Source organism: Chelmon rostratus, chromosome 19 (assembly GCF_017976325.1).
Source record: "Chelmon rostratus isolate fCheRos1 chromosome 19, fCheRos1.pri, whole genome shotgun sequence".
Taxonomy (NCBI): Eukaryota; Metazoa; Chordata; class Actinopteri; order Chaetodontiformes; family Chaetodontidae; genus Chelmon; species Chelmon rostratus.
The window spans coordinates 19,468,808-19,495,723 of NC_055676.1; the positions used below are offsets into that span (position 1 = coordinate 19,468,808).

The 26,916-nt window shown below is 42.8% G+C and overlaps 2 protein-coding genes across 3 annotated transcripts; one reads left to right on the forward strand and one right to left on the reverse strand.

The window, feature by feature from the left end:
- Positions 1-35: 35 nt before the first annotated feature.
- hexb (hexosaminidase B (beta polypeptide)) lies at positions 36-7,017 on the reverse strand. Of its 2 annotated transcripts, none has more exons than XM_041959806.1 (14): positions 6,683-7,017; positions 6,394-6,545; positions 5,551-5,616; positions 4,692-4,738; positions 4,486-4,596; positions 4,293-4,394; positions 4,064-4,196; positions 3,771-3,951; positions 3,594-3,680; positions 3,432-3,504; positions 1,090-1,270; positions 707-797; positions 504-608; positions 36-343 (listed from the first exon to the last, which is right to left on the reverse strand). In XM_041959806.1, the coding sequence occupies exons 1-14, from the start codon at positions 6,952-6,954 to the stop codon at positions 280-282; spliced, it is 1,665 nt and encodes a 554-aa protein (XP_041815740.1). In that variant the 5' UTR covers positions 6,955-7,017; the 3' UTR covers positions 36-279. The 2 variants fall into 2 exon arrangements, with proteins under 2 accessions (XP_041815740.1, XP_041815742.1); XM_041959808.1 differs by lacking the exon at positions 1,090-1,270 and adding an exon at positions 1,798-1,972 and having other exon boundaries at positions 6,683-7,016.
- Positions 7,018-10,543: 3,526 nt separating this feature from the next.
- enc1 (ectodermal-neural cortex 1) lies at positions 10,544-24,987 on the forward strand. The gene is made up of 3 exons (XM_041960885.1): positions 10,544-10,802; positions 16,751-18,568; positions 22,347-24,987. Exon 2 carries the CDS (start codon positions 16,757-16,759, stop codon positions 18,530-18,532), a length of 1,776 nt encoding a protein of 591 aa, XP_041816819.1. The 5' UTR covers positions 10,544-10,802; positions 16,751-16,756; the 3' UTR covers positions 18,533-18,568; positions 22,347-24,987.
- The last annotated feature ends 1,929 nt before the right edge of the window (positions 24,988-26,916 follow it).

Here is a 26,916-nt window from a genome sequence, read left to right on the forward strand (position 1 = left end):
TTTTTTTTTTAAATATGAAACACCAGACTAGCATCTAAAATGTAAACATTTTATTCACAATTATACAAACATTCATAAAAAACAAAGAGTGCATTCATAAAGTCAGGGTGGTTGACATTAGGTGTGATCAAGAGTTCTGCTCATCTGCAGATTTAAAAAGGATGATCTGTCTCTAGAAAGGCAGTGATTTGATTTCTCAGTTTAAAATACAAGCATGGAGTTCATAGTGCGTGGATTTTCGTCCCTTTCTCGCTCCCACCTCCAGCCTCTCAGTCGCTTTCATATACCCCTGTATTCACGGGGACAGTAGCTGGAAAACAGCGGCTCAGCTGGGATTCCGCGCCTTAAATAGAAAGATAGTCTGGATGATGAATGTGCTTTATACAGAATGTTTTATATTAAATTAGCAACCGTTTGAACAGGAGTGTCTCTCTATGATATTAAAGCATTTGGAGATTAATGTAAATGCAAATTAATAGCATGCAGAGACTTCAGATACTTACTCCACCATACGACAGCGGTGTGCAGACAGTCTGTTAAAGGCATCGTTGATGTCCGTCACATCCTTGGCGCTCCACAGCCGCTCTGCCACAGCACTGGCACGAGGCCTGCGAGTGATCGAAGAGCAGAAAATCAGTCTACTGTCATGTGATGTGTCAAAATACATTTATTTCAACAGTTTATGGCGAAATCACACAAGCCATACCAGAGTCTGGGTGTCAGGTTGGTGGCGTCCACATATTCTCCCCACAAACAGGCTTCTCCACCAATCACAAGCTTCTTTTGTTCTTCAGTTCCTGTTTTAAAATGTGATATTTGATGAGCTCAGCCCAAGCAGCGTCCAGGGAATCCAAAACTCCACTGGACCAGAGTGATAAATTCTATAAAAGGTTTGATTTAATTGAATTACAGTTAAATATTAAGGCATTTTCCCTGTGTTCATTCAACAGGCTTACACATATTTGCACAGGAGTGACATTTCAGATGATAAAATCTGAGTCAGGCCAACAGCGGAACAGTAAAACTGAATCATATAAACGAGGTAAACTTCCAAGTCTTGCGATGTAAATCAATCTTAAAGACACAAACCCTTGAAATCCTGTGGGTCGGCCTTGTAATGGCCCTGCCAGTCCTGGCCGTAGGAGATACGGTTCAGGTACCAGGGAGTGGACAGCAGGGTCTGGTACCCTGATGCTGTAACATTTGCCATCTCGTTCTGGTATTGCTGCTGGTTTCCTTTCCAAACGTGGATAAGTGTGTCTGGTTTCAGCTACACAGCACACACACACACATACATGTGTCAGTATCAGCAAGATGAGAGAGGAAAAATGGGGGTGGAATGAAGACGAAAATGTCCGAGCCTTCTTTTGTTTCAAGTCCATTTAAGCCATTTTGTGTTTTGACTTCTGCATATATTCTTTTCTGTAGAACATAATCTGCATGGCAACATTTTCAGGAAGTGTTTGGAAATCAAAAAAAGTTTGATGTCCAAACCTTTTGCTATGCCAGATTCACCTCTCCTTTTATTTCAGTATTTAGTTTATTGGTTCTTTGCTTCAAGTACACCAGGATTGGTCCTCCATTGTGGTGAACTACATCAATCCATGAAACATTTTCAACCACCAACCACACGGCCCCATGTTGACCATCTCTGACTCTGTCACAACTGTGCAGTTTTCAAGTGTAAGCCTGTTGAACAAAATCCAGAATTCTTTTGTGCCTCAGGAAACCAGGCCTACATCATCTCCACCAAATCATTTGATTGGACATAGGAAGCCATTTTTTATGAAAACTGACCGTTGAAGCTGAGTGGCTCAACCTTGTAGTACTTCTGCCAGTCCTGTGCGTAGCTAATGTAATCTAGGTACCATGGGGCGGAGAGGATGGTGGTGTACCCTGCTGCTGTCACCTTGCTCATCTCCTCATTAGACCCGCCGCCGATCCACACATGTACAACTGTGTCATCCTTTAGCTGGAACAGTTACAGATCACGCTGCTGTACTTACATACTATACGAGTGGTCGGTTTTGGTTAAAGAAATAGTTTGACATTTTGAGAAATATGTTTCTTCGCTTTCTAGCTGCGACTTAGATTAAAAGATTGATACCACTTTCATGTCTGGATGCTAAATATGAAGCTACCATTAGCAACCAGTTAGCTTAGCTTAGCATAAAGACTCGGGGAAACTGAAACGGGAGAAACGACAACAAAATCCACCTCCCAGTGATGGTGACTTCCAGGTTTCTCTGCTAGATGCCTGGCAACCTCTCAATGACAAGACTAGGCTAGCTGCATTAACTCCCCCCTTCAAACAACATGCTATTATGATAAAACAAATGAGACATACTGAGTTAGTTACAGACCTTTAGGAGACGCTGGGAGGTGTATTTTATTACCTTTGGGCAGAGCCAGGCTAGCAGTTTACTTAATTTCAATTCTTCATGTTAAGCAAAGCTAAGCTAACCACCTGCTGGCAACAGCGTCATATTTAGCACTCAGACATGGGGGTGGTGTTGATCTTTTCATCACAAATCAACAAGAAAGCAAAAGTTTATTTCCAAGATGTCAAACTATTCCTTTAATAACACAGAATGAAAAACAAGATCAGAAATGAGCTATAAATGGTGATAAAGTTAGTATATAGAAGTTGTACATTCTTAAAGGTATACTAGGCAGGATTTTTCTAAAAAACGGTGTATAGAGTCAGGTCGGTCTGTTTGCTGGAACCTAAAAACATTGCAACCAAGTTACATCGCTGTCTCCAACTTACATTCAGTGAAAGTGTAATCAATGTTCTTCATTTTGGGGGACATTACATAGACTTACATTCATTTCCTGAAGACTTGGTTATGGCTATGGTCATTTCCTGACCATAGCCATAACCACTACTTGTCTAACCCTAACCCTAACCTAAACCCAAACCCAAGTCTCCACCCTAAAATGGAATGATTTACACTACGGGGACTTGCATTTTGTCCCCAAACGGAAGGCGAGTCCCCACAATGTGACTGTGTCATCAGTTTATAATACATGGCAACCCCCCACCCACCCATATCAGAGAGGCGACAGAGGACAGGACGAAGCGTTCACTTCAGCTGCATCCACACCGCAATGCAGTTCCTTCCCGCAGGGTTGTGGCCGTGTTTATTTGCACTTTAGGACCTACCCGCCATGAAACAATCACAAATAAACAATTTATGACTCTGATTCATTGCTTTGTTCTTGTTAACCCCCTGCTCCCTCTCTTCATTCACTCCCTACCCCGCTCGACCCACCACTGCTCTCTCGCTAGCGGAGCCGGGGAAGAGGGCCCCACTTTGAATGGTGTGTTTGAAAACAGCAACCGACAAATCCTGCATAGTATGCCTTTAACTCTAACATGGAAATAACTTTTGTTATTACAGCATTACACGCTATCTCTCTTTGGTTACCTTCACACCATTGTCGAAGACCTCCTGCCAGATTATGTAGCCCTTCCTGGTAGTGGTGACGATTTCCAAGAGTCTGTCAGATCAAAAAATGCAAAACATCTTAATGTTTTTATAAGAAATAGATAACAAGCAACCTGATTTCGTATAAAATGAGCAACACACCTTTGGATATAAAATGATTCCAGTTTGCTGTAGTCTTGTCCGAAGCCTTGCTGATCCATGAACTTCTGGATGTCCGGGTTAGACTTCCTGCAGGGCAAAAAAACAGCAGTCAGCATCACCTGCTGCCCAATCTTTAATGCTGAGAGAAGTTTTTTGACACTGTGTACACAGTCTCACCAGCAGGTGAAGTCCACCTCATCACCTCCCAGGTGAACGTAGGCATCGGGGAACACAGTGCTGACCTCCTTGAAGAACTGGTTCATGAAGTCATAGGTGGTGTTCAGGATGGGGTTCACTGGTCCGAAGGTGCCAGATTGTTTGGAGCCAGAGTAGCAGGGCGTGAGCAGATCCGTCTGGCCTGAGACGTGTGGATATGCATTCTTCATGCTTTGTTGTTTTCAGAATATCCTTGCTGAGTGCTTCCAGTGAGTTTTTGAGAGGAAAAAAAATATTGAAAAAGAAAAACTCACCTTTGCCCCAAGACTGCGTGTGTCCTGGAGTGTCGAACTCCGGGATAACACGAATGCCTCTCAGACGGGCAAACTCAATCACCATCTTCACATCAGCGGGAGTATACACATGTGTGTATGGGTGGTAAGCCCCCTGTGAACAAGATAAAAACACTGCATGAGCTCCTCTGGTGGACTGTGGCAAAGACAACGTCCCAATACAAAAACACTAATAACAAGTCTCACTGACCTGCTGGCTCAGCTGTGGGAACGTTCGGCTCAGGTAAGGGAAGGATTGATCATCCACGATGTGCCAGTGGAAAACATTAATTTTGTTCATCGCCATTGTTTCCTGTATGAATCAACAAAGGGGGGAAAAATCAATTAAATAGTAAATAAAATTCAAAATGAGAACACAAAATAAGAAGGTCTTACTGACGCACCAGATTAGCCAAGATGACTTTGATGGGCAGGAAATGCCGAGAGCTGTCCAGCAAGATGCCTCTATGTGCAAATCTGGGGAAATCACTGATTGTTGTTGAATTGATGCTTTTCTGAAAAGATACAGTTAAATCAGCTTCACTCATCCAACAAAACCTCCTCATTGTCGATAAAAATTATGAAAAAAAAAAAATCATCGTTCGCTTACAGTTCCATATTCATCTTCATACACCAACTGGCTGAAAGTTTCCAGACCTAAAATGATGGAAATAAATTTCACATTCTTTCCCTTTGTGAGCAAAGTTCCACAGTGACAAACACAGAGTGTAAATTTAGTTTTCAGGGAGCGAAGGCCAGTTTGCACCTCAGTGTGACACAACATCAGACTGAGATAAAAAAAAACAACTGCAATTTCAGCTATTCTCAGCTTCCAAAGTCCAGAGCTGAAGTGATTAAAACTATATGACTGACAGAAAATATTCAGCAAGAGCTTATAAAAATATTTAAAGTAACAGTTTGACATTTTGAGAAATAGTCTTATCTGCCTTCTCTCTGAGAGTTAAACGAGAAGATCAATACCACTCTCACGTCCGTCTGTTGAATGTGCAGCTACAGCCAGGAGACGTTAGCTTAGCTTAGCATAAACACTGGAAACAGGGAAAAACAGCCAGCCTCATCTTGCTTGCATCATTGGGTTGCCAGGCAACTAACGGAGACACGCAAAAGTCACTGGACAAGAACATGTAACTTTATGCTAAGCTAATCTAAGCTAAACTAATCATCTCCTGCCTGTAGCTTTATAAGTAAACAGGCAGACAAGAGTGGTGTTGATTTTCTCATCTAACTAAAATAAGTGTATCTCACAAAATATTGAACTATTACTTTATATCACCGCATATTTTATAGCATTGTAAACTAAGAAGTTTTGGGTTCTTGACCACTGGTTCAACAAAACAAGCTTTTAAAAAGACATGATCACAGGCTCTGAGGAATTGTAATGTTTGAAATTGTGATCTCTGTGCTGTGCTGGTTTTGAAGCGGTGCAACGAAGGGCAGAAAAATCTTACCATGCAGAGCTCCCCAGACCTTCGGTGCTTTCAGGACTGCATACGGCTGATCCACGGACAGCTCATCTGTGGACACAAACAGTTGTGCATTGCATATGCATGGTCAATTAGTGTGGTTAAAGCTTACCAGGTGGGTATTATGGTGCTAAAGTGGGGGTCTTAAGCACTCAGGGTGGCTTTAAACATTTAGTCTCTATTAACTGTGTTAATCCTAAAGAAAAAAGTCCTGCCGCACAGATTTGGATTCATTCTTCTGCCTTTTTCTCTCATCTTTGCTGGGTTTTAAGAGATATTTGATGCCTCTTTGCCTCAAACTGATTTTAAATTAAAGTTTAGAACAATATTTCCCTCTGAATGTGGTGGAGTAGACGTATAAAGTGGCACCTCAGAATTGCACTGAAGCGTACTTCATAGTTTACTTTGCACTGCTCTACATTATGAAGTTGAATGTGTTTTTTTGTGAGTTGGACCTCAAACCCCAAAGCCATCTGGAATTGCAATGGAGGAATATTATAATGAATCATCTGCAGATTACAGTGTGCATCTTTTATTTTGTGGAAGAAGTATTCAGATCATGTACCCAATTAAAAGCAGCAATACTGCATTAAAAAAAACTTGATTACAAGCCCTTGTCAACAAAGTACATGCTTTATTTACAACTGGTTTTTATTTTATAAGATGATCATGTTTTGCATTAAATGGAAACACTCAAGTAAACAACAAGTGCAACAACAAATGTGAACTTGATTGCAGTACTTGAGTAAATGGCACACTTAACCACTGCGCAGACGCAGCATAATAAATACCGCGATTCAATGTGATAACAAGAAGGAAGAGACTCACATGACTCGTCAGAAGTCACACCGGGGTAACCGTCACAGTCGGAGTCAGGTGATGTGATCCACACCTGCAGCTCTGTTAGCTCGGAGGGGCCTGACCGCCTGCCTTTGTTCAGCTGCTGCCTTTTAGCGTTGCCAAACATGTATTCGTAATACCTGTTGAGAGAGAGTCAGAGAGGAGAAGCCTGTTTGTCCTGCTGGTCCCTGAACGCATCACGGCGTTCTGTTTTCTCATAACAGATAAAAACATAAACTGAAAGAAAACTCGAAGCGGGTGAAGCGCAGCTTCTTACCTCCTGTACGCGTCTTGCAGGAGGCTGCAGCTCGGCCCGGCGGAAGACTGCTTGGCGTCAACTATTTTGAAGCTGGCGCTGGTCAGCTTGAATGAAACCTGAGAGATCTGCACTTTCTGCGGCAGAGGCCACAGAGAGCCGAACCTGGAAGCCTCAGCGACGCGCTCGGCCGCCTCCTCCTCCTCGACTTCATCGATGCCGTTGTACAGCAGCCCCCGACCCAAGCCCAGGACCAGGAGCAGGACAGTGCACTTCAGTGTAGTAGTGATCATGTTGACGACAGACAGCGGAGTCACAAGACCCGCTGATCAGACAGCAGCAGCGTTAAGTTGAGCTGGGCGGGACTTCACATGCGGAAGTCCATTCTGTGCAAAGATTTAAAGGTGCACCACAACCCATACTGCTTTTTAGAGCGTGCATATTTGTTTATGCGTGGAAAGCAGATAAAGTTAAAAGTAAAGTGCGAAAAGCAACAGAACACATCTTATATTTATAACATTAAACCTTTCATTGATGCAGCAGTGGAAGAAGTACTCTAGACCTTTACTTCTTATTCTGCATTCAAAATTTGAAAAGATATAAAGTAAAAGTACTCATTATGCAGAATGTCTCATTTCAGAATAATCTATGTTCATTATATGGCTGGATTATAATTAGTGATGCATTCATGTTTACAGAACTTCAATGTTGCAGATGCTACAGATGAAGATAATTTTTGACTATATGTGCAGCTGCATAGCTTCTGAATTCCACTAAGGGATCAACAAAGGATCCATAACAATATAATTTGTGTATTAGATTTTGTGCTATTTGTCTTAATCTGCAAAGTTAACTAGAAACTAGAGGTATCAAATAACAGAGGATGATATGATGCAATATGATACAGTAACAACATATAAAGATCCTAAAATGGCTTTTCCTGTTGTGAGCTTTTACTGGAAAACACAAACCATACATCATCAGAAACAGGCTGAGGTCCAGGAATACCAAAAAGCAGAACTCAGATATTTGACTTCAGTAAAAGCAGCGATATCAATGTGCAGAAATACTCTGTTCTGAGTAGAAGTCCTGCATTCAGAATGTGGCTTTTACAGAAAGGCCTGTTTCAGAGCAACGCCCATCATATTATTGAATTATAATTAGTGACGCAGTAATGTGTACACTTTAATGTTGCAGCTGGTGAAGGTGGAGCTTATTTTAATGTGCTGCTGGGCGGTTTGTCAACATCTCTTGTGTCAAACTGTTTTGCAAAACAACGTGACATAACAGATATTTCCACACTTCCTGGAAATGTCACGCTGTATGCTGCTTGAATGTTTGATTTAATAACAAACACTTACTCTTAACGTCTTCCATGAGATAGAATAAACCAAGCATTGGGATAAATAACAACTGAAACAAACGACACAAACTTAACACAAAGTAGAAATATCTTACAATCTTAATAACTTGCAATAAAGAGGGGCAAAAATAAGATGGTTGCAGGCTGTGGTTGAGCTATTGTGTGGTTTCATTTTAGTTTGCCAATTTTTAATAATTTTCTTAATTTATGCAAATACACTCTGTTTATCTCCCACTCCAAATCTGTTCACACTGTGCCAATCATCAGTTTTAGTTCCAGGAATATTTTGTCCACTAGGTGTCTCTCGTGTCACATGTGTGAAACGTTTACTGCCATGAAGATTTTTTTTTTTTTTAATATATATATTATACACCTTTATTAACTCTCTACACATGAAACAATACATTCAACACACTGTTGGAAGTATACAGCACAGCTCTGTGGCCATTTTCTCTGCTTAAAATAAGCAAATGAACTAATTCAGAAATAAAAAACCATAACCTTTATTAATTGACTGTTAAATAAGTTGAATTTCTCTAACTAAAATAGGTGTACAGGCCTGGGGGTTAATTGACTGCAGCATGACTTTTCAACGAACAAAATGAACATATATTTGTTCATGCGTGGCCCATTTAACATGAATTATTTCCTAATTTGGTGAACTGAATGATTGGTTTTGCAGATATAATTGTTATTTTTACACGTACAGCAGTTAATAATCAGATAAATAACTTCCTGATGTCTTTTTTTTGCTCATAACTGTCGTTCTGTGTTCAGTTCCAGCTTCATGTCTTCAATCCCAGCATTATTTTGTCCACCAGATGTCTCTCCTGTCACATATATGAAACAGCTGCTGCCATTATGAGCTTTTCTCCCCAACTTATCACTTGTCTCCAAGGAGCAATGTGCTGTAATATCCTTAATATGAAGCTACCGTATCTGTGTCATTTCTGTCTTCATAAAAAAAACAGTCCGTGGGAAAAGGAACAGGATGCGTTTATGGAACAGCTCTAATCACCACAACTGTGCTACACAATAATAACAAACAAAATAATGACATTTTCGCCTCAAGGGCCCACTGAGGAGTTTAGTCACAGCCAGAAGTACCGTCAACAAGGACCACAGACGTGACTCACACAAGCTGTCCGGGGATAAAATTGGACTTCCCGTTCCTGGTTACCCCGACCAAAAACCACAATGCCTTTATAATCCTATAGGATTTCCATGGTGTCTGCAGGATTCAGTGGTAAGTTTGCTGTGACTCAGACAATCATTAGGGCATTTTCTATATTGTTTTGTTTTTAATTATCTCTCCACAAAAGCATAACACAAACCTTGATTTTAATTTTCTTTGGGCCCTGAACACAACGCTGGATCTTGTTTAGTCGTTGATACACAAGCTTGGACTGTAACAGTGTGGCTTACCTTCAGTTCCTGTACAGTGGCAATGCGTCCAGTGCTTTGCTCTAAAAATGGCCTGACATTTTTAGACCCACAAATGAAGCCACAAAAGTCACAAAAATGACCCGACACTTTTTCACCCATGGGCTTAAAACTTAGACCCAGTTTCAGCAGTTCTTTTAATTTCACTGTTTGATTATTGATCTAAAAACTATAAATATGGTACATAGTTGCAAACTGCTATGATAGCCCCTTTCAAACTTACTGTGCATTTCTGATTGAATTTATTGTTATTATTGACTTTGCAGGTTAAGATTTTACATGAAAGTGGTTTGCAACCTTTTTGGCTACATCTTGTTAACTCTTCAACAAGAGACATTTCTCCTTTGAGCTTCTTGGATGGATATAGAGATGAGGAGCTGAACTTCTTCTTCTCACGACCCCTCAGATTTATCTTGTGACCCTTTGAAGGGACCCCGACCCCTATGTTGTGAACCACTGGACTAAACCATGAAACTCTATTTAAAAGTAGAATTACTTTGACCTGAAAACAACAGTAACACATTGTCAGTCTGTATCATATATTTATATCTCACTCACAGGGGTTACAGTATTTGTACCTTGTTGTATTAGTACTGTTACTTAAGTAAAACATCTAAGTATTTCTTGCACCACTGTCAAAGAGTAGCCAGTAACTACTGCTGTCAGATGACAGCTCTTGGAGTACAGATACTACTACTAGTAGTAGTTGAAATACTCAGGTAAACTGCTAGTTTTACTTACTGGCACTTAGTTGTTGAAGAGGGGATTTCCAGAGCACTGAAAGGGGCGTTCAGGGACCTCAAATGGCCCTAAAACGAGGTATGTGACTAAAACTTATAGGAATACAACAAAAAAATACTGAAATCTAAAGAATCTAAATGAACTGTTGATATGTGCGTGTGTGTGTGTGTGTGTGTGTGTGTGGAGACCAGCGTCCTCCACATCTTAGCGCATACTCTCTGTCTCACTTCATTTCCTGCGAGGGGAGACGGTCCTCCCCCCTCCGTCCGTAAACACACCCACTGATTTCAGCGAGAGAGGATCGGGAGCGCAGGCGGAGGAGCGGCACTCGGGAGCGGAGCAGCAGCACAGGAGGACCGCCTCCGGACATCGCCTCCGAACACCTCGTCCTTTACGCTGAACGGTAGTAACGCCACTGTGGTGGCTGGTCTGAGGGGAGCCGCCGCATCCGGACCGAGTGTCCTCCAGCATTTCGGAAATAACCAAGGAGTTGTTACACTCCCCGAGCGCAAGGCTTGCATCGTGGCTCTGTCAGAAGTGGCATGTTCGAGGGATACTGCGGACACAATTGAACTCCTGCTTTCACCCAAAGAGGTAAATCCGACTGCAAACCGCACACTTAAAGATGTTGGTAGCTCAGGAACAAATAAAAAAGCTGTAGCAGCTGCTGCGTCCTTTCCGATCACCTGATGATGCAAAACTCCGCGCTGAGGCGGAGAAAGCGCAGCACAGATCAGGCTGATGGACAAAAGACTGTTGGCGTTCACCGCTTGTGTCCACATGATGTTGTTGCCTTGCACTTTGATTGTGCTGTTTGCATATGATCATGTCAGCCCTCGGTGCGCTCCCCCTTCGCCCTTGCGCGCTCAAGCTGTTTTAAAGGCGATTATCAGGTGCCGCGCGCTCCTCTCGCTGTTATGAATTGATCAGCGGTGTTTTCTAAGTGGCAGGGCTTTGGTTTAAACACAGGTAAGCCCGCTCAGATGCGTGTGGACAGCTGGTTCGAGACTGTAAATTGGATTCTGTTCAGATGAAGATTGATGCGGACACGCGGATCAATAGCTGCTGGCGCGTCCTTTTGTTTTGCATCTTGTTTCTTTTTTTTGTGGCCATGTGGTAAATGTATAGAGCTGGCCCACATAAGCCTGGTGTTTACTTCTGAAGTCTCTCCCTCCCATCCCTCTCCCTGAGCCCATGGCTGACTGTGAACACCTGGCAGTGATTTGAGAACAGACTGCAGCCAGCCAGGCCTCAGAAAGAGTCCAGAGGCTGCGTGTGCATGCCTTTTTACTGTGAGTGTGGCATGTATGTGCTTTCCGGTTATGTGCCTGTGGATCTGTTTTCTGTGAGGGGACGGGGATGACAACTCTCACAGACATCCAGCCAACCGCTTGCTCTCACACTGCTGGCATATTTTCTTCCTCTCAGGGCATGTTGGTGTAAATGCAGCACCTCCAACAGAAAATAGCCTATGAGACCAAGAGCAAGTTATACTACCATGAGCACTCGTAGATAATCCTAATATGAATAACTGTGCTTCCTTTTAGGGCTGCAACTACATTTCATGATCAGTCAATCCAGTGACTAAACAATTAGCCTATAAAATGTTAAGAAAGTTGTGAAAAAATGTAAACCGCAGCTTCCCAGAGCCCACAATGACGCCTCCAAGCTGCTTGTTATGTCCGACCAACAGTCCAAGACCTGAAGGTAGTCGGGTTACAGTGATATGTGGCAAAGAAAAGCAGCAAAACCTCACATTAGAGAAGCCAAATGAGAGAATGTGTCACATTTATTCAATAACTAATGGATTCATGTTTCAGCTCCAGTTGATTTATGCTGAAACAAGAGACTTTTATATTTGTGTTTGCCTGCTTCAGTCTCAGTTTATATTCACAGGAAAATATGCAAATAGCCATCATGGTGCAAAATAAACAGTCATGCAAACCAACAACTCGCTTCACTGCCACATCTAACTATGAGCAGTGAAGTCATATGTTACGCAAATTGTCATTTATTGCAGTTTAAAATTACCTGTAAGTGAAGGTGTCAGTCAGTGGCAAACAATTAGTTCTTAGTGGCCAACGTTGTCAAGATTATCTCAACTTTCTCTAAAGTTTTCCTTGATGGTGTACAAATTAATGTCCTTATAATTAATAGCCTCAGGGCTGCAGTTAACAATTATTGATTATAAGCAGCAAAGCGTCACATTTGAGAAGCAGGAATGGGAGGATGTTTGGCATTTTTGTTTTCATCTGATCGACCAGGTTTCAGATCTAATCAGCAAAGGACGTTTTGAGACGTTAATGTCTTCCAGACAGTCTTCAGGGATTTCACGGCAGGATTTGTTCAGGATGTTTATGCACACGTTGTAACCTGTTTACTGTCGGCAGCCAGATTAAAGTAATAATCTGATTTGAGTGGTTATATGGGGCTGCATTAATTTGATTTGTCCAGTGATCTGTGTTGGGTTTCACGTGCAGAGGGACGTGTGGTAGTTTGCAGAAGACATTTTTACATTGCATAAAGATAATAGGCTGCTTATCAGGGAGTACTGCAATATGGAATACTTACTTATTGGAGTCTGCACAGTTGACATAAAGTAATAAAAAATCCTTACTGGACAGTTGGGGACAAGCAAATTTGTGACAAGGACAAATTTCCATTTAAATTTAAATTTTCAGGATCTGCAGGCCTACTTGGTAATCCAGGCTTTATCCTTTAATATGCAAATGCAATAAGTATCTGGTTTACTGCTCTTTGTTCAGCTCTCCTGCACTCACTGTACGTATGAGTGAGCTCATTCAGCCGTCAAAACTTTGTTTGATAAAATGCAAAATTTAGATTACACAGGCAAAACACCTTCAGTAAGTGTATGGGGCAGTGTGTAATTTAATGGAATAGTGGTAGGGGAATAAAACAGGAATGTACAAGCTGTGATTATCATAATTTTAGCACTGAATACATAATCAAAGGCAAATTAAGTAAAATTCAAAGTTATAACAAGACTGAATTATAGCGTAGATAAGTAGAAAGCTGAGCAAGAATTTCAGACTTTTTAAAATTCTTGACTCACACTCTTATTTGGACAACAGACCAAAATATTTGCCATTTCCTAGAACAAGAGCATGCCATGCCTTGCCATTATCAAGATGAGAAAGTAGCTCTATGAGCCATTTCAGAGAGGAAATGATTATACTTTGGAAGTCAGAGCACTGGCACAGGAGCAGCACATTGTTTGGTAAAAGGGCTGCAACGACGACACAGACCTGTTATCATGATTTCAGGTAACTGCTGCTCGTGATGCAGAATTGTTTTTACCTTCAGAGATAATTGCATTTTTAGGAGTCCCTCCTGTGAACAGAGAATATGCAAAACCTCTCCAGTTTAGTGCTTGATTTATTAGCACCACTTACCAAATCAAGCCACTTACAGCTTCCAGTTAGAAAACATGTATCAGTGCTCTCTGTGTGTGTGTGTGTGTGTGTAGGAGGTGGCATGTGCAGGTGAGAGAGCAGCCTAGGATATTCTCATTATAGCTGAGCCAGAGGCCAGAAGATGACGGGTTGCCAGTTGTGTCAGTGCTGGAATGCAATAAATCCTGCTGAACCAAGGTTGCAGTTGGTTTTGTATTTCATTAAGTTGTGATAAATAATATTCTTCCACCTATTATTATTATAAAATACGACTTGGAAAGCTGTGTATTTGTTTTAATTTAGTCCTCCCACATATGTTATTAAGAGTGCACCTTAAAGCTGTGGGAACACCTGTGAAACATTACTATTGTTTCACAGGGTGTTTATTCTTGTGGTTCATTCGACTGTGTCACATTTGTATGAGTCATAAAGTTTCATTATTCAACCAGATTTTTTCTCTGCTAAGTCATTAAGAGTAGAATAAGCTCTGCGAGGCTGCGCTTGGTGGTGCTTTCAGCTAAATGCTTACAAGTTAACATGCTGAAAATGAAAATGCTAGCATTATTATGCCAAGCAGGTGTAATGTTTGCTGTGTTTATCATATTAGTTAAGGGTAATAGCATGCTAACATTTGCTAATTAATGCGAAAAGCAAAGCACAGCCGGTGTTAATGGGAATGCAGTCAATATATTGCAAGTATTTAGTCAAAGACCATTTTTTTAGAAATTGCTGCTGTGTGAAAATTCAGAGGATCCTCACAGTTGTTAAAAATTCATCCTTGGGGGACAAGAATGTCTGTAATATATTTCATGGCAATCCATCCAGTAGCTCTTGAGACATTTTACTCCAAACCACAAATGTCAACCTCATGACACCAGACAAAAAGTCAGTGGATCACAAGAGTTATTACGCTTCATCCTCTGGGCACCATGAACATTTGTGCCAAAGTTAATTAGAATCCATGCAATATCTGTTGAGATATTTCAGTCCGGACCTGTGGGTTAGAGGACTGCCCGACACTGCCATCACTGCAGCCATGCTGCCAAAAACATGAAACTTGTGCTATCGTGTTGGCTGAGCAGGACAAAGGCCCTGAAAACAAATGTTTGCAGTTGTGCACACAGAATATGTTATGCTAACACACGCTGCAGGTTTTCCCCACTGACAGCTGCAGCAAAACAGCCAACCTGGGTGAAAATAAAAACATTACACAGAGCAGCTGGTTTGGGGAGTTGGTTTAACTGGAATTTAATCACCCCCCGGAACTTCTCACGAGGAACAATACAGTTCTGTTGAAGCCGAAGGTGTGAGTGACACTTCTCACCAGAAATCCCCGTTGGACTTGCGTTTGTGTGTGCAGTGTTCACACCCGATTGTCTATTCATGAGACAGCATTCTGAGGATTTTGGAGCAGATGATGCAACTGAAGGAAAATGGAAACTGCCTTCTCCTCTTTGCAGCGGGGTTTTAGAGGAGTCATTAATGACACCTGGACACTTTTGAACTCTGTAAGTCTGACCAAAAATCGATCTTTTGAGAATCAAACCAGCTGTAGGTTTGTCTCACTGAGAAACAATGGCAGCTGCAGGCAGTTGGTTATTTAACCGTGTTTTCATACTTTTATGTCTTTAAAACTTGTCATCATCAGAGTCCGTTTTAACGACAGAATTCACCTTCAGCTTTTTGCTCGCGCCTGTTTTGATACTGAAATCGCAGATTTTGGGTGGAGTGTAATTGGTCTTGAGGTTTACTCTCAAGATTAAGCAATCTTCTGTCACTCATTAAGTTATTTGGAGTGACCTAGAAGAGAACTTAAAATGACTGCAAGTCTGGTCAAAGAATCTGACAGCTGTGGATTTACTGGGTCAGGCGAGGACTCTGCAAACAGAGCGAAGGAGGCACTTGACATGTCTGGAAATTGGGTGGAATGAAGCCGAGCTCTGAGCCAGGACAGGGCAAGGACAGCAAAGATGGGAGCTAGGACTTTCTGGAGGGGAGTGGAGTAAATTCTGTGCATTTCCCACAGGCTTAAAAGAGTCCTGCTGTCTCTTTCTTTGCTCTTTTCTTAAAGGGACTTACTTGTAAACCATGGTATCTCTAAAAAGGGGGATTAGTACTGCTTGGAGTTGAAAGTGGAAAAGCCTCTGGAGAAGACAATTGTTATCTGCTTGACCTTCATAACTCGCAGACGTATGCTGTTTTGCAGCTTGTAATCACTGGATCTCTCGCTAAATGCCTGAGAAGGATTACAGTACTGTTCAAAAACATACACATCATTCATCATCTGCAAAATGTAATATTTCAACATCAGCATCATAGTGTGTGGAAATTGGGCCCACTTTAATGCTTGATTGAAAGCTGAAACTGCATCAGTCTGCTTTTTCATGACTAATCTTACAAACAAACAGTCTAGGCTCTCTGATAAACAACATAATTCATCCTGATTTAGAGTGATTACACGCTGCTCTTGCATACAAGCTACCAAGCCTCTCATGCATATCTAACTTCAAAATGACTGGACATGGTAAAGCGTGTTTATTATTATTGTATGTTCATTTGACGGCATTGTAGAATAAGTTTGAATATTTATAAAAAAAGACCAAAAAGAAGAAAAATGAAACACCTCCTCCATGTTGGACAGATTGATGATGGAAGAGGAACAGCTGAAGGAGTGGAGCTCTTCAATGAATTTAGATGGAGATTGAACGATAGAAGATCAATTCTCACTAATGACTACACTCTAATGATGTAGTTTCTTTCATTATGCTGTGTCTCCACAACAAACTCCCATATCATTAGTGAAAGTTTGCCTCCTCTTTACGGGAAACTCATTATTGTAATGCTCAGGTCTGTTGTAAAGAGAATTTCAAGTTGTTATTCAACTAGCAGATATAATTAAAGTAAGTTCTTTGACAGAAGACTTTTTGTGTCTTACTGGCACATCAAACCCTTTACTGAATTCACAAATATTTGAAATCTTGACTGAGAGCATAAAAGAAAATCATCTACAGTCTACAGTCTGCAGTGTGACTCACACCATCCATCAGCAAAGCAATGAACAACCTTGGACTTTTTAATCGACTTTAAAAATGAAATGCATTAAAGAGAGATCTTTCTTCTCTTTTTCAGGATTCAATGAAAATGTCAGTGTGCGTCCATGAGAACCGAAAATCACGAGCCAGCACTGGCTCTATGAACATCTACCTGTTCCACAAGTCCTCCTATGCCGACAGTGTCCTCATGCACCTCAACTCACTGCGGCAGCAGCGGCTCTTCACAGACGTCCTGCTTCATGCCGGTAGCCGCTCCTTCCCCTGCCATCGCGCCGTGCTGGCCGCCTGCAGCCGCTACTTTGAGGCCATGTTCAGTGGCGGGCTGAGGGAGAGCCAGGCCAGCGAGGTCGACTTCCGTGACTCCATCCACCCGGAGGTTTTAGAGCTACTTCTGGATTATGCATACTCCTCTCGTGTGGTCATCAATGAGGAGAATGCAGAGTCACTATTGGAGGCCGGGGACATGCTCGAGTTTCAGGACATCCGGGATGCCTGTGCTGAATTCCTAGAGAGAAACCTTCACCCATCTAACTGCCTTGGCATGCTGTTGCTGTCTGATGCCCACCAGTGCACCAAGCTGTCAGAGCTCTCCTGGGGCATGTGCCTCAGCAACTTTCCCGCTATTTGCAAGACAGAGGACTTCCTCCAACTGCCCAAAGATATGGTGGTGCAGCTTTTGTCACATGAGGAGCTAGAGACAGAAGATGAGAGACTGGTTTATGAAGCTGCCCTGAACTGGATCAACTATGACCTGGAAAAGAGGCACTGCCACCTTCCAGAGCTCCTGAGAACGGTCCGTCTGGCCCTGCTGCCTGCCATCTTTCTCATGGAGAACGTATCTACAGAAGAGCTGATCAACGCCCAGGCCAAGAGCAAGGAGCTGGTGGATGAAGCTATCCGCTGTAAGCTAAAGATCCTGCAGAATGATGGCGTTGTTAACAGCCCGTGTGCCCGACCAAGAAAAACCAGCCATGCCCTCTTTCTCCTGGGAGGACAGACTTTCATGTGTGACAAGTTGTACCTGGTGGACCAGAAAGCCAAAGAGATCATCCCCAAGGCTGACATCCCCAGCCCCAGGAAGGAGTTCAGCGCCTGCGCCATCGGATGTAAGGTGTACATCACTGGTGGAAGAGGCTCAGAGAATGGTGTGTCCAAAGATGTATGGGTCTACGACACAGTCCACGAGGAATGGTCGAAGGCGGCGCCCATGCTCATCGCCAGGTTTGGCCACGGCTCTGCGGAACTGAAACACTGCCTCTACGTGGTGGGAGGTCACACGGCTGCAACTGGCTGCCTCCCGGCTTCCCCGTCTGTATCTCTCAAACAGGTGGAGCAGTTTGACCCAGTGGCAAACAAGTGGACCATGGTGGCTCCATTGAGAGAGGGTGTGAGCAATGCAGCAGTGGTCAGCGTCAAGCTCAAGCTCTTTGCCTTTGGAGGGACCAGCGTCACCCACGACAAGCTGCCCAAGGTGCAGTGCTACGATCCGCAGGAGAACCGATGGACTGTGCCCGCGTCCTGCCCGCAGCCGTGGCGCTACACGGCTGCTGCTGTGCTGGGGAACCAGATCTTTGTCATGGGCGGGGATACAGAGTTCTCAGCCTGCTCGGCTTATAAGTTCAGCAGCGAGAGCTACCAGTGGACTAAAGTGGGCGACGTGACAGCCAAGCGGATGAGCTGCCAGGCTGTGGCGTCCGGGAACAAACTGTATGTAGTGGGTGGGTACTTCGGCACACAGCGGTGTAAAACTCTGGACTGCTACGACCCCACGCTGGATGCCTGGAACAGCATCACTACTGTGCCGTACTCACTCATTCCCACTGCATTCGTCAGCACCTGGAAACACCTGCCTGCTTGAGCCCCCAAACCCCTCTACCTACACCCTTTCCATGAGGTGAGTTTGACTCCTCATTGTTTGTCTGAAAGGGGAATTCCACTGATTTTTCATATTAAATGTTTACAGGTCTTTGGGAGTACTCCTTCATATGTGGATAAAACGTTGAGCAAAGCCATTTGTGGCTCCTGAGGGAAACATCTTATAAATTGCTTCAAGTAATATATCTCTGGTCTACTGGGTCTGAAGACTACAAGTGAGCTCACCTGACCTCTGCAGCCCACGCCTCATCTCTATTTCAGGCTAGTGGCTCGGGGCTACATTAGCTGTTACTAGCATAACACACATCAGATCTCTGACTGAACCGTAGGCAGCTGAGTTGCAATGCATTATGGGTAATGTAGGTGCTTTGTAGGTTTTGACAAGGAAGAGGAATTTACTCATGCATCTATTTGTTCATAAATTAATATGGGATTTTTAATGCAGACACAAATATCAGTACTTCAGTGATTAACGAAATATGCAGCAATCCTTAAAATCTGGCAAAAATGCAAACTGAAGGAGCACATTTTATAGTTGGACAATAAACTTATTATACATATTAACTATAAATCGATACATGATTCAGAAGAGGAGAGGAAGGATCTCTAGAGGAGGGAGAGTGGGCCGGCGGGAGGATTGATAGGGGCTTGTGTGCGTTAGTTAAGTGAGTTATGTGGCTGTGGGGATGGGCCGAAGGACAGAGAGGGTAATTGAAAGAGAATAGGATACTTTTATTGCTCCTGTGGGGGAAATCCCTCTAAGAGGGAACTGGGGGTCTACCAATTAGACAAGCCACACACCAGCAGGCTACAACACCCCGGCGAGGCTAATCCACTCTCAGTCGCCTTCCTTTGATGAGGTTATGGTCTTTACGCTGGGTGAGGGAGGCAGCCGGCGACTCACGCAGTGTCGGAAACCATTCATCATCAGTTACAAGTAGAGGTGACGAAGAGAAGTGGCAGCAGGGGAAGTGAGGAGGGAGAGTCATTATGGGGTTAGGGAGCGTCAGCCCCCCCACCTCAGCCCACATCATCCTCGATGGTAGTGGTCTGGCTCTGAACATTTACAGTTGAACTCCATCTATGTCTTCTTGGCCTCATTCTAACCCCGCTCTCCTGCCCTGATGATAAACAGGACAGACGTATGTGGAGCATGTGTAGTCAGCTGGCAAACCTGATCTTTCTGCATGCTGCAGGCTCATGATCACACCACGTCGCACAATCCCTACACCCGACACTGATGCCCCCGCACATACCCATGCATGCAGTCCTTTTCATTTTGCTGTGAAATGGCTGTGGGCCCTCAGCTCCTGAGAAAGCGTAGGAAAAGCAGTGGAGTGACTCCTCAGCTGTCCAGCACAGGAAAGTCTTCTGTTTGACAATGCCAGGAAGCAGCTCAGAGCAGCTTCCCTGCTGCGACACTGTGATGTTCCTCCTCTCCACAGGATGAAACATTTTTTAAGACTTATTATTCCCTTTCTTTTCAGTGACTCATCTCTGAAAAGGAGAGACTAAACTGAAGGTTTTAACTATCTCTAAGCCAATGCTACATGGCGCTCAGTGAAGGATATAATCCTGCCTCTAATTTAATACAGAATTTGTTTTTCGGTGCGCCTGCCTGTCATGGCAACTGACAGTCTACTCGCTGAACGCGGTGAAAAGACGAAATGTGGAGGAACGGAAAAGAAGGCTGACTGTTAAGGAATGAAAGGGAAAGGAAGTATGTTAGACCTCACAGATGGAGATTGTAGCTGTGAGAGAAAAAAGAAGTTCTCTCAGTTTTTCCCAGGGGAACAATTCTGACTCGTCTGAAATTCTTCCTTTTTAAATTTTTTTTCTCCCCCGGAAAGCTTTTAGTTTGGGCGAGCTGACAAAATCAAATAATGCAGGTTTTTTGACTCACTTCCTTGATGTTTTTAGCGTAGGCACATTTTCAGGTTGACTGTCGTTGATTTTAGCTGTTTGCAAGTTACTCAGACGCAAAATGTCAAGAGAAACTATCACGAGCAATGCTGATCTGATGACCAATCAAATATAGACATTGATTGTTCAGTTCACTCAGCTAGAAGGGGTCAAATTAACTGAACTGAGATGCAGCTTTTAGGCCAGGAAATCATCATATCATCATCATATCACCATATCAATATGCACATAGTCTGACTGTGTTTTCCAGATTGGTGTAATGTAACCTGATCAGCTTCATCTGGTTTCCAACCATGGCAGTGTAGCAGTTTAAATGGTTTCCAGTTAATATAAAGTAGCATGGTGTATTGTGCACGGTGCATGTGCACAGTGTTAAGGGAATCATTTGACATTAAATATGCTTATTCACTTTCTTGCTGAGAGTTAGCTGAGAAGATACGACTCTTTTGTCAGTATGCTAAATATGAAGCTACAGCCAACAGCCAGTTAGCTTAGCTTAGACTCTAGGGAGTTACTTCTCCTGTTTCAGAAATATATAGGATGTAAAGTCCCATAAAACCCCACTATCATGTGTTTTTGTACATATACAAAGGAGGTATAATGTGCTGATTAGTGAGCTTTAGAAGTGGTAGTGGACAGAGCCAGGTTAGCTATTTTCCTGTTTCCCGTGTTTATGCTACGTTAGCTAAGAGTGTTGGATGTGGCTTTATATTTAGTGTAGCATTAAACTTTTCATGTAACTCTTGGCAACAAAGCGGAGAAGTGTACCAAAATGCATAATTATTCCTTGAAGAAACATTTTCTATGATTTTTGAAAAGTGCAGCTAGCATGTAGCTTCACAACGCACCAGTGCAGCGAGATAAGTTAGCGCACTGCGCTGTTCAAACTACTTTGATTAATACTTTGGAAATGCATTTTCCTAAATGCTAATGTGAAACAAACTGGAATCCATTGCTTGGCTGTTTTTCTGGATTTTAAGTAAATTAACAAGACCATTGAAACCTCAAGGCCAATCGAGGCTTCATCAGCAACAAGCCGATTCTCTCCAAGCTAAAAGTAAGAAAGAAAAAGCTGTTCAGGGTTTACTTATTCACTCAACAGCACAGGGAAGACCCCTCAAAACAGAGGTAGCTGATTTTATTACATTAACACACAGAGGGCTGCCAAGTAACCATCTGTGCCGCACAGATAGGTACATATTAAGTAATAGCTTTAAAAATGGAAAAGTCAAAGTGAAATTCTGAGAGTAAAACACTCAGATATGAAAAGTATAGTAAGCTGAGGGGGAGAGAAGAAGCTTGACGGAGGCCAGACTGCACTGAGGAAACAGAGTGGGTGGATTTACCAGATCTATTAGTCTAGCAGGAGATACGGAGCGGCTACATCAGCAATACTTTCACAATGTAATATAGTAGCTCTGAAATTCTAGCCTTACATTCTTGGTCAGACTGTGTCAGAGACGTGCCACTTCATTTTTATGTTCATTATTGAGGCTGCACTTTGTGCTGGCGCTGTATTAGATCATAGGGACTAAAGAAAGTGCAGTTCAAGTCAACATCAGAACAAATTAGGGCCTAAAAGAACTGAATATCAGTGCTATTGCATTGCATTGTATTGAGTTGTTCATTTTTATCATCCACTCTCTGTAAAGAGAGAAAAACAATGCAGGACTTTCCAGAAGGTTGTGAGGTGATCCTTCTGGCTTTATGCCTGAGCCTTGTTTTCCTACATGTGCATTATTTTCATTTTAAGCTTCTTTTGTGCCTTGAATAATTGAAAATTCACCTTTGAACTGTTGAGCGTCGCTTGCTTTCAGGCTACTTTCACACATCTCGTTAGTCTGTTTAACAAGTTTTTCCTCTCTCTTCCGCAGGTATCCCTGTTTTGCATCATCCACTGGACTCCAACTGTGAAGAAGCACACATCATCTTCCTCTAAAAAGAGACACCGAGCAGTGATGTACAGACGCCCGCATTCATCTTGATGTCGCAAAGACGCCGAGCCAGAAACGTACCGCTGGACGCTTAACTGAAATGATGTCATTTCTCGCCTCTGAGAAGGAAGCTGAGACACGCAGTGCAGTCGCTCACGCAAACAAACCAAACAAACTGCTGCTTGTTATGTGAGGCACAAACTCCAACCTTGTGCATATCCGGCTCGTGCTTTCATGCTGCCAAAACCAGGACTGCAAAACATATCGCACAAGCTGCATTCTTCCCATTTAGTCATGACAGGCTTGTGAGGATGCATATTGGTGTTTTTTTTTTTTGCTATGATAAATAAGAAGAAAAAAATGTGCTCTTTTCATGGAGACTGCAATGTATAGCATGATGGATGTTCAATTTAGACCGAGGGAGGGAGAACGCGTTGATTGGTGTGCTAAAGAACAGAACGCAGCTCAGTTTGACTGAGTATAGCTGATTTATAAAAGGCACAATGAAGGAGCTAATCTCCCCCTTCTCTCCTGTAATAAGCGTTTTTTGTTTTGCCCCTTGTATCTTTTTTTCTTCTTCTTTCAAAGACGTAACAGCTCTGACACAGAAACAAACCTTCGAGTGTTCCTCTTATGAAGGCTTTGGCAGTTCGCTGTCACTGCGAGCCACGAGGTGTTGATGACCAACGCCAGCTGAGGTTGAGGAGGATGAAGGGGATCTGTGCGTGGCCGGGGGGGTCGAGGTGCCTCGGGGTCACGACCTTACATGTTTGCTGTTTTTCAGCTGCGCATTAACGCCCGCTGAGCGCCGGTTAACTGACCCACTGTACACTGGGGCGGCATTCAGTGTTTGATTCCACACTGTCGCATTCACCTGCACACTTAATGCTGTAAAAGACCGGCTGTGCTTCTGTTATTCTGATAAAAGCGGCGGCTCGCTTGCTGAGTCATAGCTGAACCCTTTTTAGAGCATGTCCACTCATAGTGATTCAGTAAAACTGGCATGAACTCTTCTCTGTGGTCACAGAAATCTTGTCACCTTAACTTCAACTGAGAATTCATCAGTTTCTTGTTAAAACTTGCTGCAATGTCGTCTTAATTTATATGACAATGATTACTGTGTTATGTTAATATGTTCAATCCTATTTATTTCTTCTCTGCCTGCATTCTTGTGGGAATGTATGTTTGGGTTATGTCATGCATGGCCAGGTGTTGTGTTTTATTTGATCTCAGTTGGGCTGCATTTTGCACATTTCAGTCTTTCCCAGGAGGAGCTTGTTCTTTTTAAAGAGACAGAGGAGCACCTCTCCCAGGGTTTTCATTTATGTCAGAGTATGGATGGAACGGCTCGGATTACTGATGGTGTGACGCAGTTTAGGCTACAGGGTCACTGCCCAAATAAGAAGACTGAATGGCTTTGGAAGAAATGCTGACTTTACTTAGATTGAAAGATTCTCTTTAAACTGTAACCTGGGTCCAAACCTGTCTTAAATGGTCCCATCTGGGCCAACAAAACCAACAAAACAAAAAGATATGAACCATAAAACAGATAAGGTTGCTGGAACGATGCAGTATGTGACCTAGTAACTATCAGGGAGTAACCCTGACATGGTTAAGAATGCGACCGTCTTTGCAGCTGTCCTTAGGACAGCTGGAGGACTGTCACATGTGCTAACTTGTGCTCCTTTGGGTGTTAACCCACAGTCTTCTTCACCATTAGGTCAAAAGAGTTGAATCCAGTAAGCTGTGCATTGATAAGGGCAGACACCGCAGTGCTTTTCACCATAGTGTCAATGATGCACGTAAAAAAAAAGAAAAAAAAACAAGCAAGTTCCTAAAGACCAAAAAGAGAGAATGTCTTAAACACTTGCATATGAAATACATGGTAACGCTAATCAGTGTTTTTGTCTGTATGTCTGTCTAGGCAACCTGAACATTGACGTTTTGCATTTGAATATTAATGGTATCATTGAATTTCAATGTAAGAGGTAATGTTTTGGTGGAATATGTACATATTTCTTTCAAATGTCCTTCCTCAAGGATTCATGAAACAAGTCAAATCTGTGGGTAAAACTGGTAAACAGCTCTGCAGTTTCCTGCTCGGCTCCTTAAGCCACCCAAAAGTCCGTCCTTTTATTGGCAGTTTCAGAACTTCTATGGAGACCTTTGTGGCTCCATAATGTTGACCTCCTCCGACCACTAAACAGAGAGCCTCTGGCCCCACCAATCAGATAAGAGCGTGTCTTTCACATAGAACCCAAGTTTCCCCGGCAACAGCAAGTAATGAATGCCCCTTCAATTGCACCTAATTGCTGAGTGGCATTTCTACTCTTGCCTTCCTCTTATCCTCTGTTTTATCTGGAAATCCAGCTGGCTCAGATTGGAGCACAGTATCTTGCGTCACATAATGATGTAAATTAGACAGAGAGAAAAAAATAACACTGTCAGTGTGCATCAGTTTCCTTTTTTTTTGTCATGTAAGAGTTTAATTTCTATTTTTTATGGCATTATTTTGTACATGTGATTTTTTTCACAATGTGAAATTCATGGCTAATAAACATAAGAGTTTTTTCCTCTTGACTGTAAAGCATTGCATCTTTGTCCTCAGTGTGGAGATAATTTGTCTGGCTACATGTATTGACGTGATTTAGCTGAGAAAAGGAGCTTCAGCACAGCATAGGGTGCTTTCTCATTACTGCATGTTTCGCATATTTAGGCAGCTTTGGAGTGAATACAGCAGCCGAAGTGTCCTGAGGTATTTAAAGCAGTATATCATGCGTACAGCTTTTGTTCTGTGGAGGAGGGACTGAAATCATCTTATCTATGCCTCTGGCTTCTAAGCTTCCTGCACAAGAACAGGCGCAACACAGCCAGATACTTTCCCTTTCTCTGTCAAGTCACCTTGGCAACGGCAACCTTTATCTGCAAACTGTGGGGGCTGGAGGAGAACATGAAATCTTAAAAAGCACCTCTCTCTCTCTATTCCCCTCCTCCCTCCCCTCCCTGGCCTGCCTCCCCTCTCACTTCCTACGCCCCCTCTCACACTTTTCATCAGTGAAATGCATTGCAAAGCAGCTCGCCAGTTGTGCGTTCCCTGGTTTGTAACAAGTCTAACATCCCATTAGTGAGTGAGTGCAGAGCACACGGCCTCTCGCTGCATTCCTCCAGCTCTGAGGAGTCCAGCTCTGCGCACTGTTTACATTCTTCACCCCGACACGACTCCTGACCGGTGACATGAGGTTGAGAAACACCAGTTTTTCTGGATCCTGACCCTCATGCATTCACAAACAAAGCCCATGCACTCGGAGGGGAGGGGGAGCCTGAGAAATAAACAAGCATTGTTTTCTCTTTCACAATATGTGCTGACATGATGCCATGAGCCGTTGAAAATCCTGATGTTATTTCGAGATTGTTTCAGGATAATTCAAGTCGCAAGATGATCTTCCTCGAGCTCAGGCTGAGAGCCAGCAAAGAAAAAAAGGGTCGACATTCAAGGTGAAATGTGGGAGCTCTGTGTGTGGGAGGCCCCTCAGTGCCCCCTGTGTGATCCAACAGTCCCCCCATTAATCAAGACAGGAAGTTGAATTTCCTGTCCGCCAGGAAGTAGGTCTTATCCCCCCATCCAGAACATACCGCTGATGGCTCAGCCCTTCAACACTGCGAATCCTTTGGGTGCTGTTAGCTTATGCAGAGCTTGGCTGAACAGACAAAGGTCTTGTATTTTGTGTGGGCAGACTGTATGTGTGGCCGAGTGTGATAAAAACAATGTACCTACATGTCACAGTCGCCTGGCAACATAGGCATTAGCCACAACTCAAGTCATGTCAGTGTGCACGCACACATGCACGGAACATAAAACTGCAAATGTCCTTACGCTACACCATGCTAGTGTCAGCAGATGTCTCCTTATTTATCATGTCTAGATTGGAACAAAGACACAGATGTGAAAAATGAATGACAAGCTATTAAACTGCTCATTTTTTAACGCTTTTATCATGTTATTGAAGAACTTTTAAGGTAGGGAGCATTAATGTTTCCCTGAACAACGATACACATTTTCCAGAATAAATCTTTCAGGATAACAGGTTTTATTCTGTTTCTGTTACTGTCAACAAATCCCATGAAAAGACCAAACCCAACAATGAGTTAGTCTGTCCCTCAATATATAATGACTTCCTTCTCAGCGCCAAGCCCACTGGTTCCCGCTGAAGATGTGAATCTTGAAAAACAGATTTAAAATATGCAGTTTTATTTAAAAAATAAATAAATAAAGCTCAGTAATTTCCCAAAATAACTGGGCACTGGAGGTTTTTGTTCACATGAAATCAAACAGGAGGAAATATTGCATTTGTTGGGGACTAGTTTCAAGAGTGGATTAATACATAATTGGTGCTCTCATGAGTATTTCCAGCTGCAGGATGGTGAATGTGGAATTGAGCAGAAATGAACTACAGCGCTTGTGTTCTGGGTAAAGAGTGAAGATGCTCTGGCTCATGGATGTGTTTTGGAC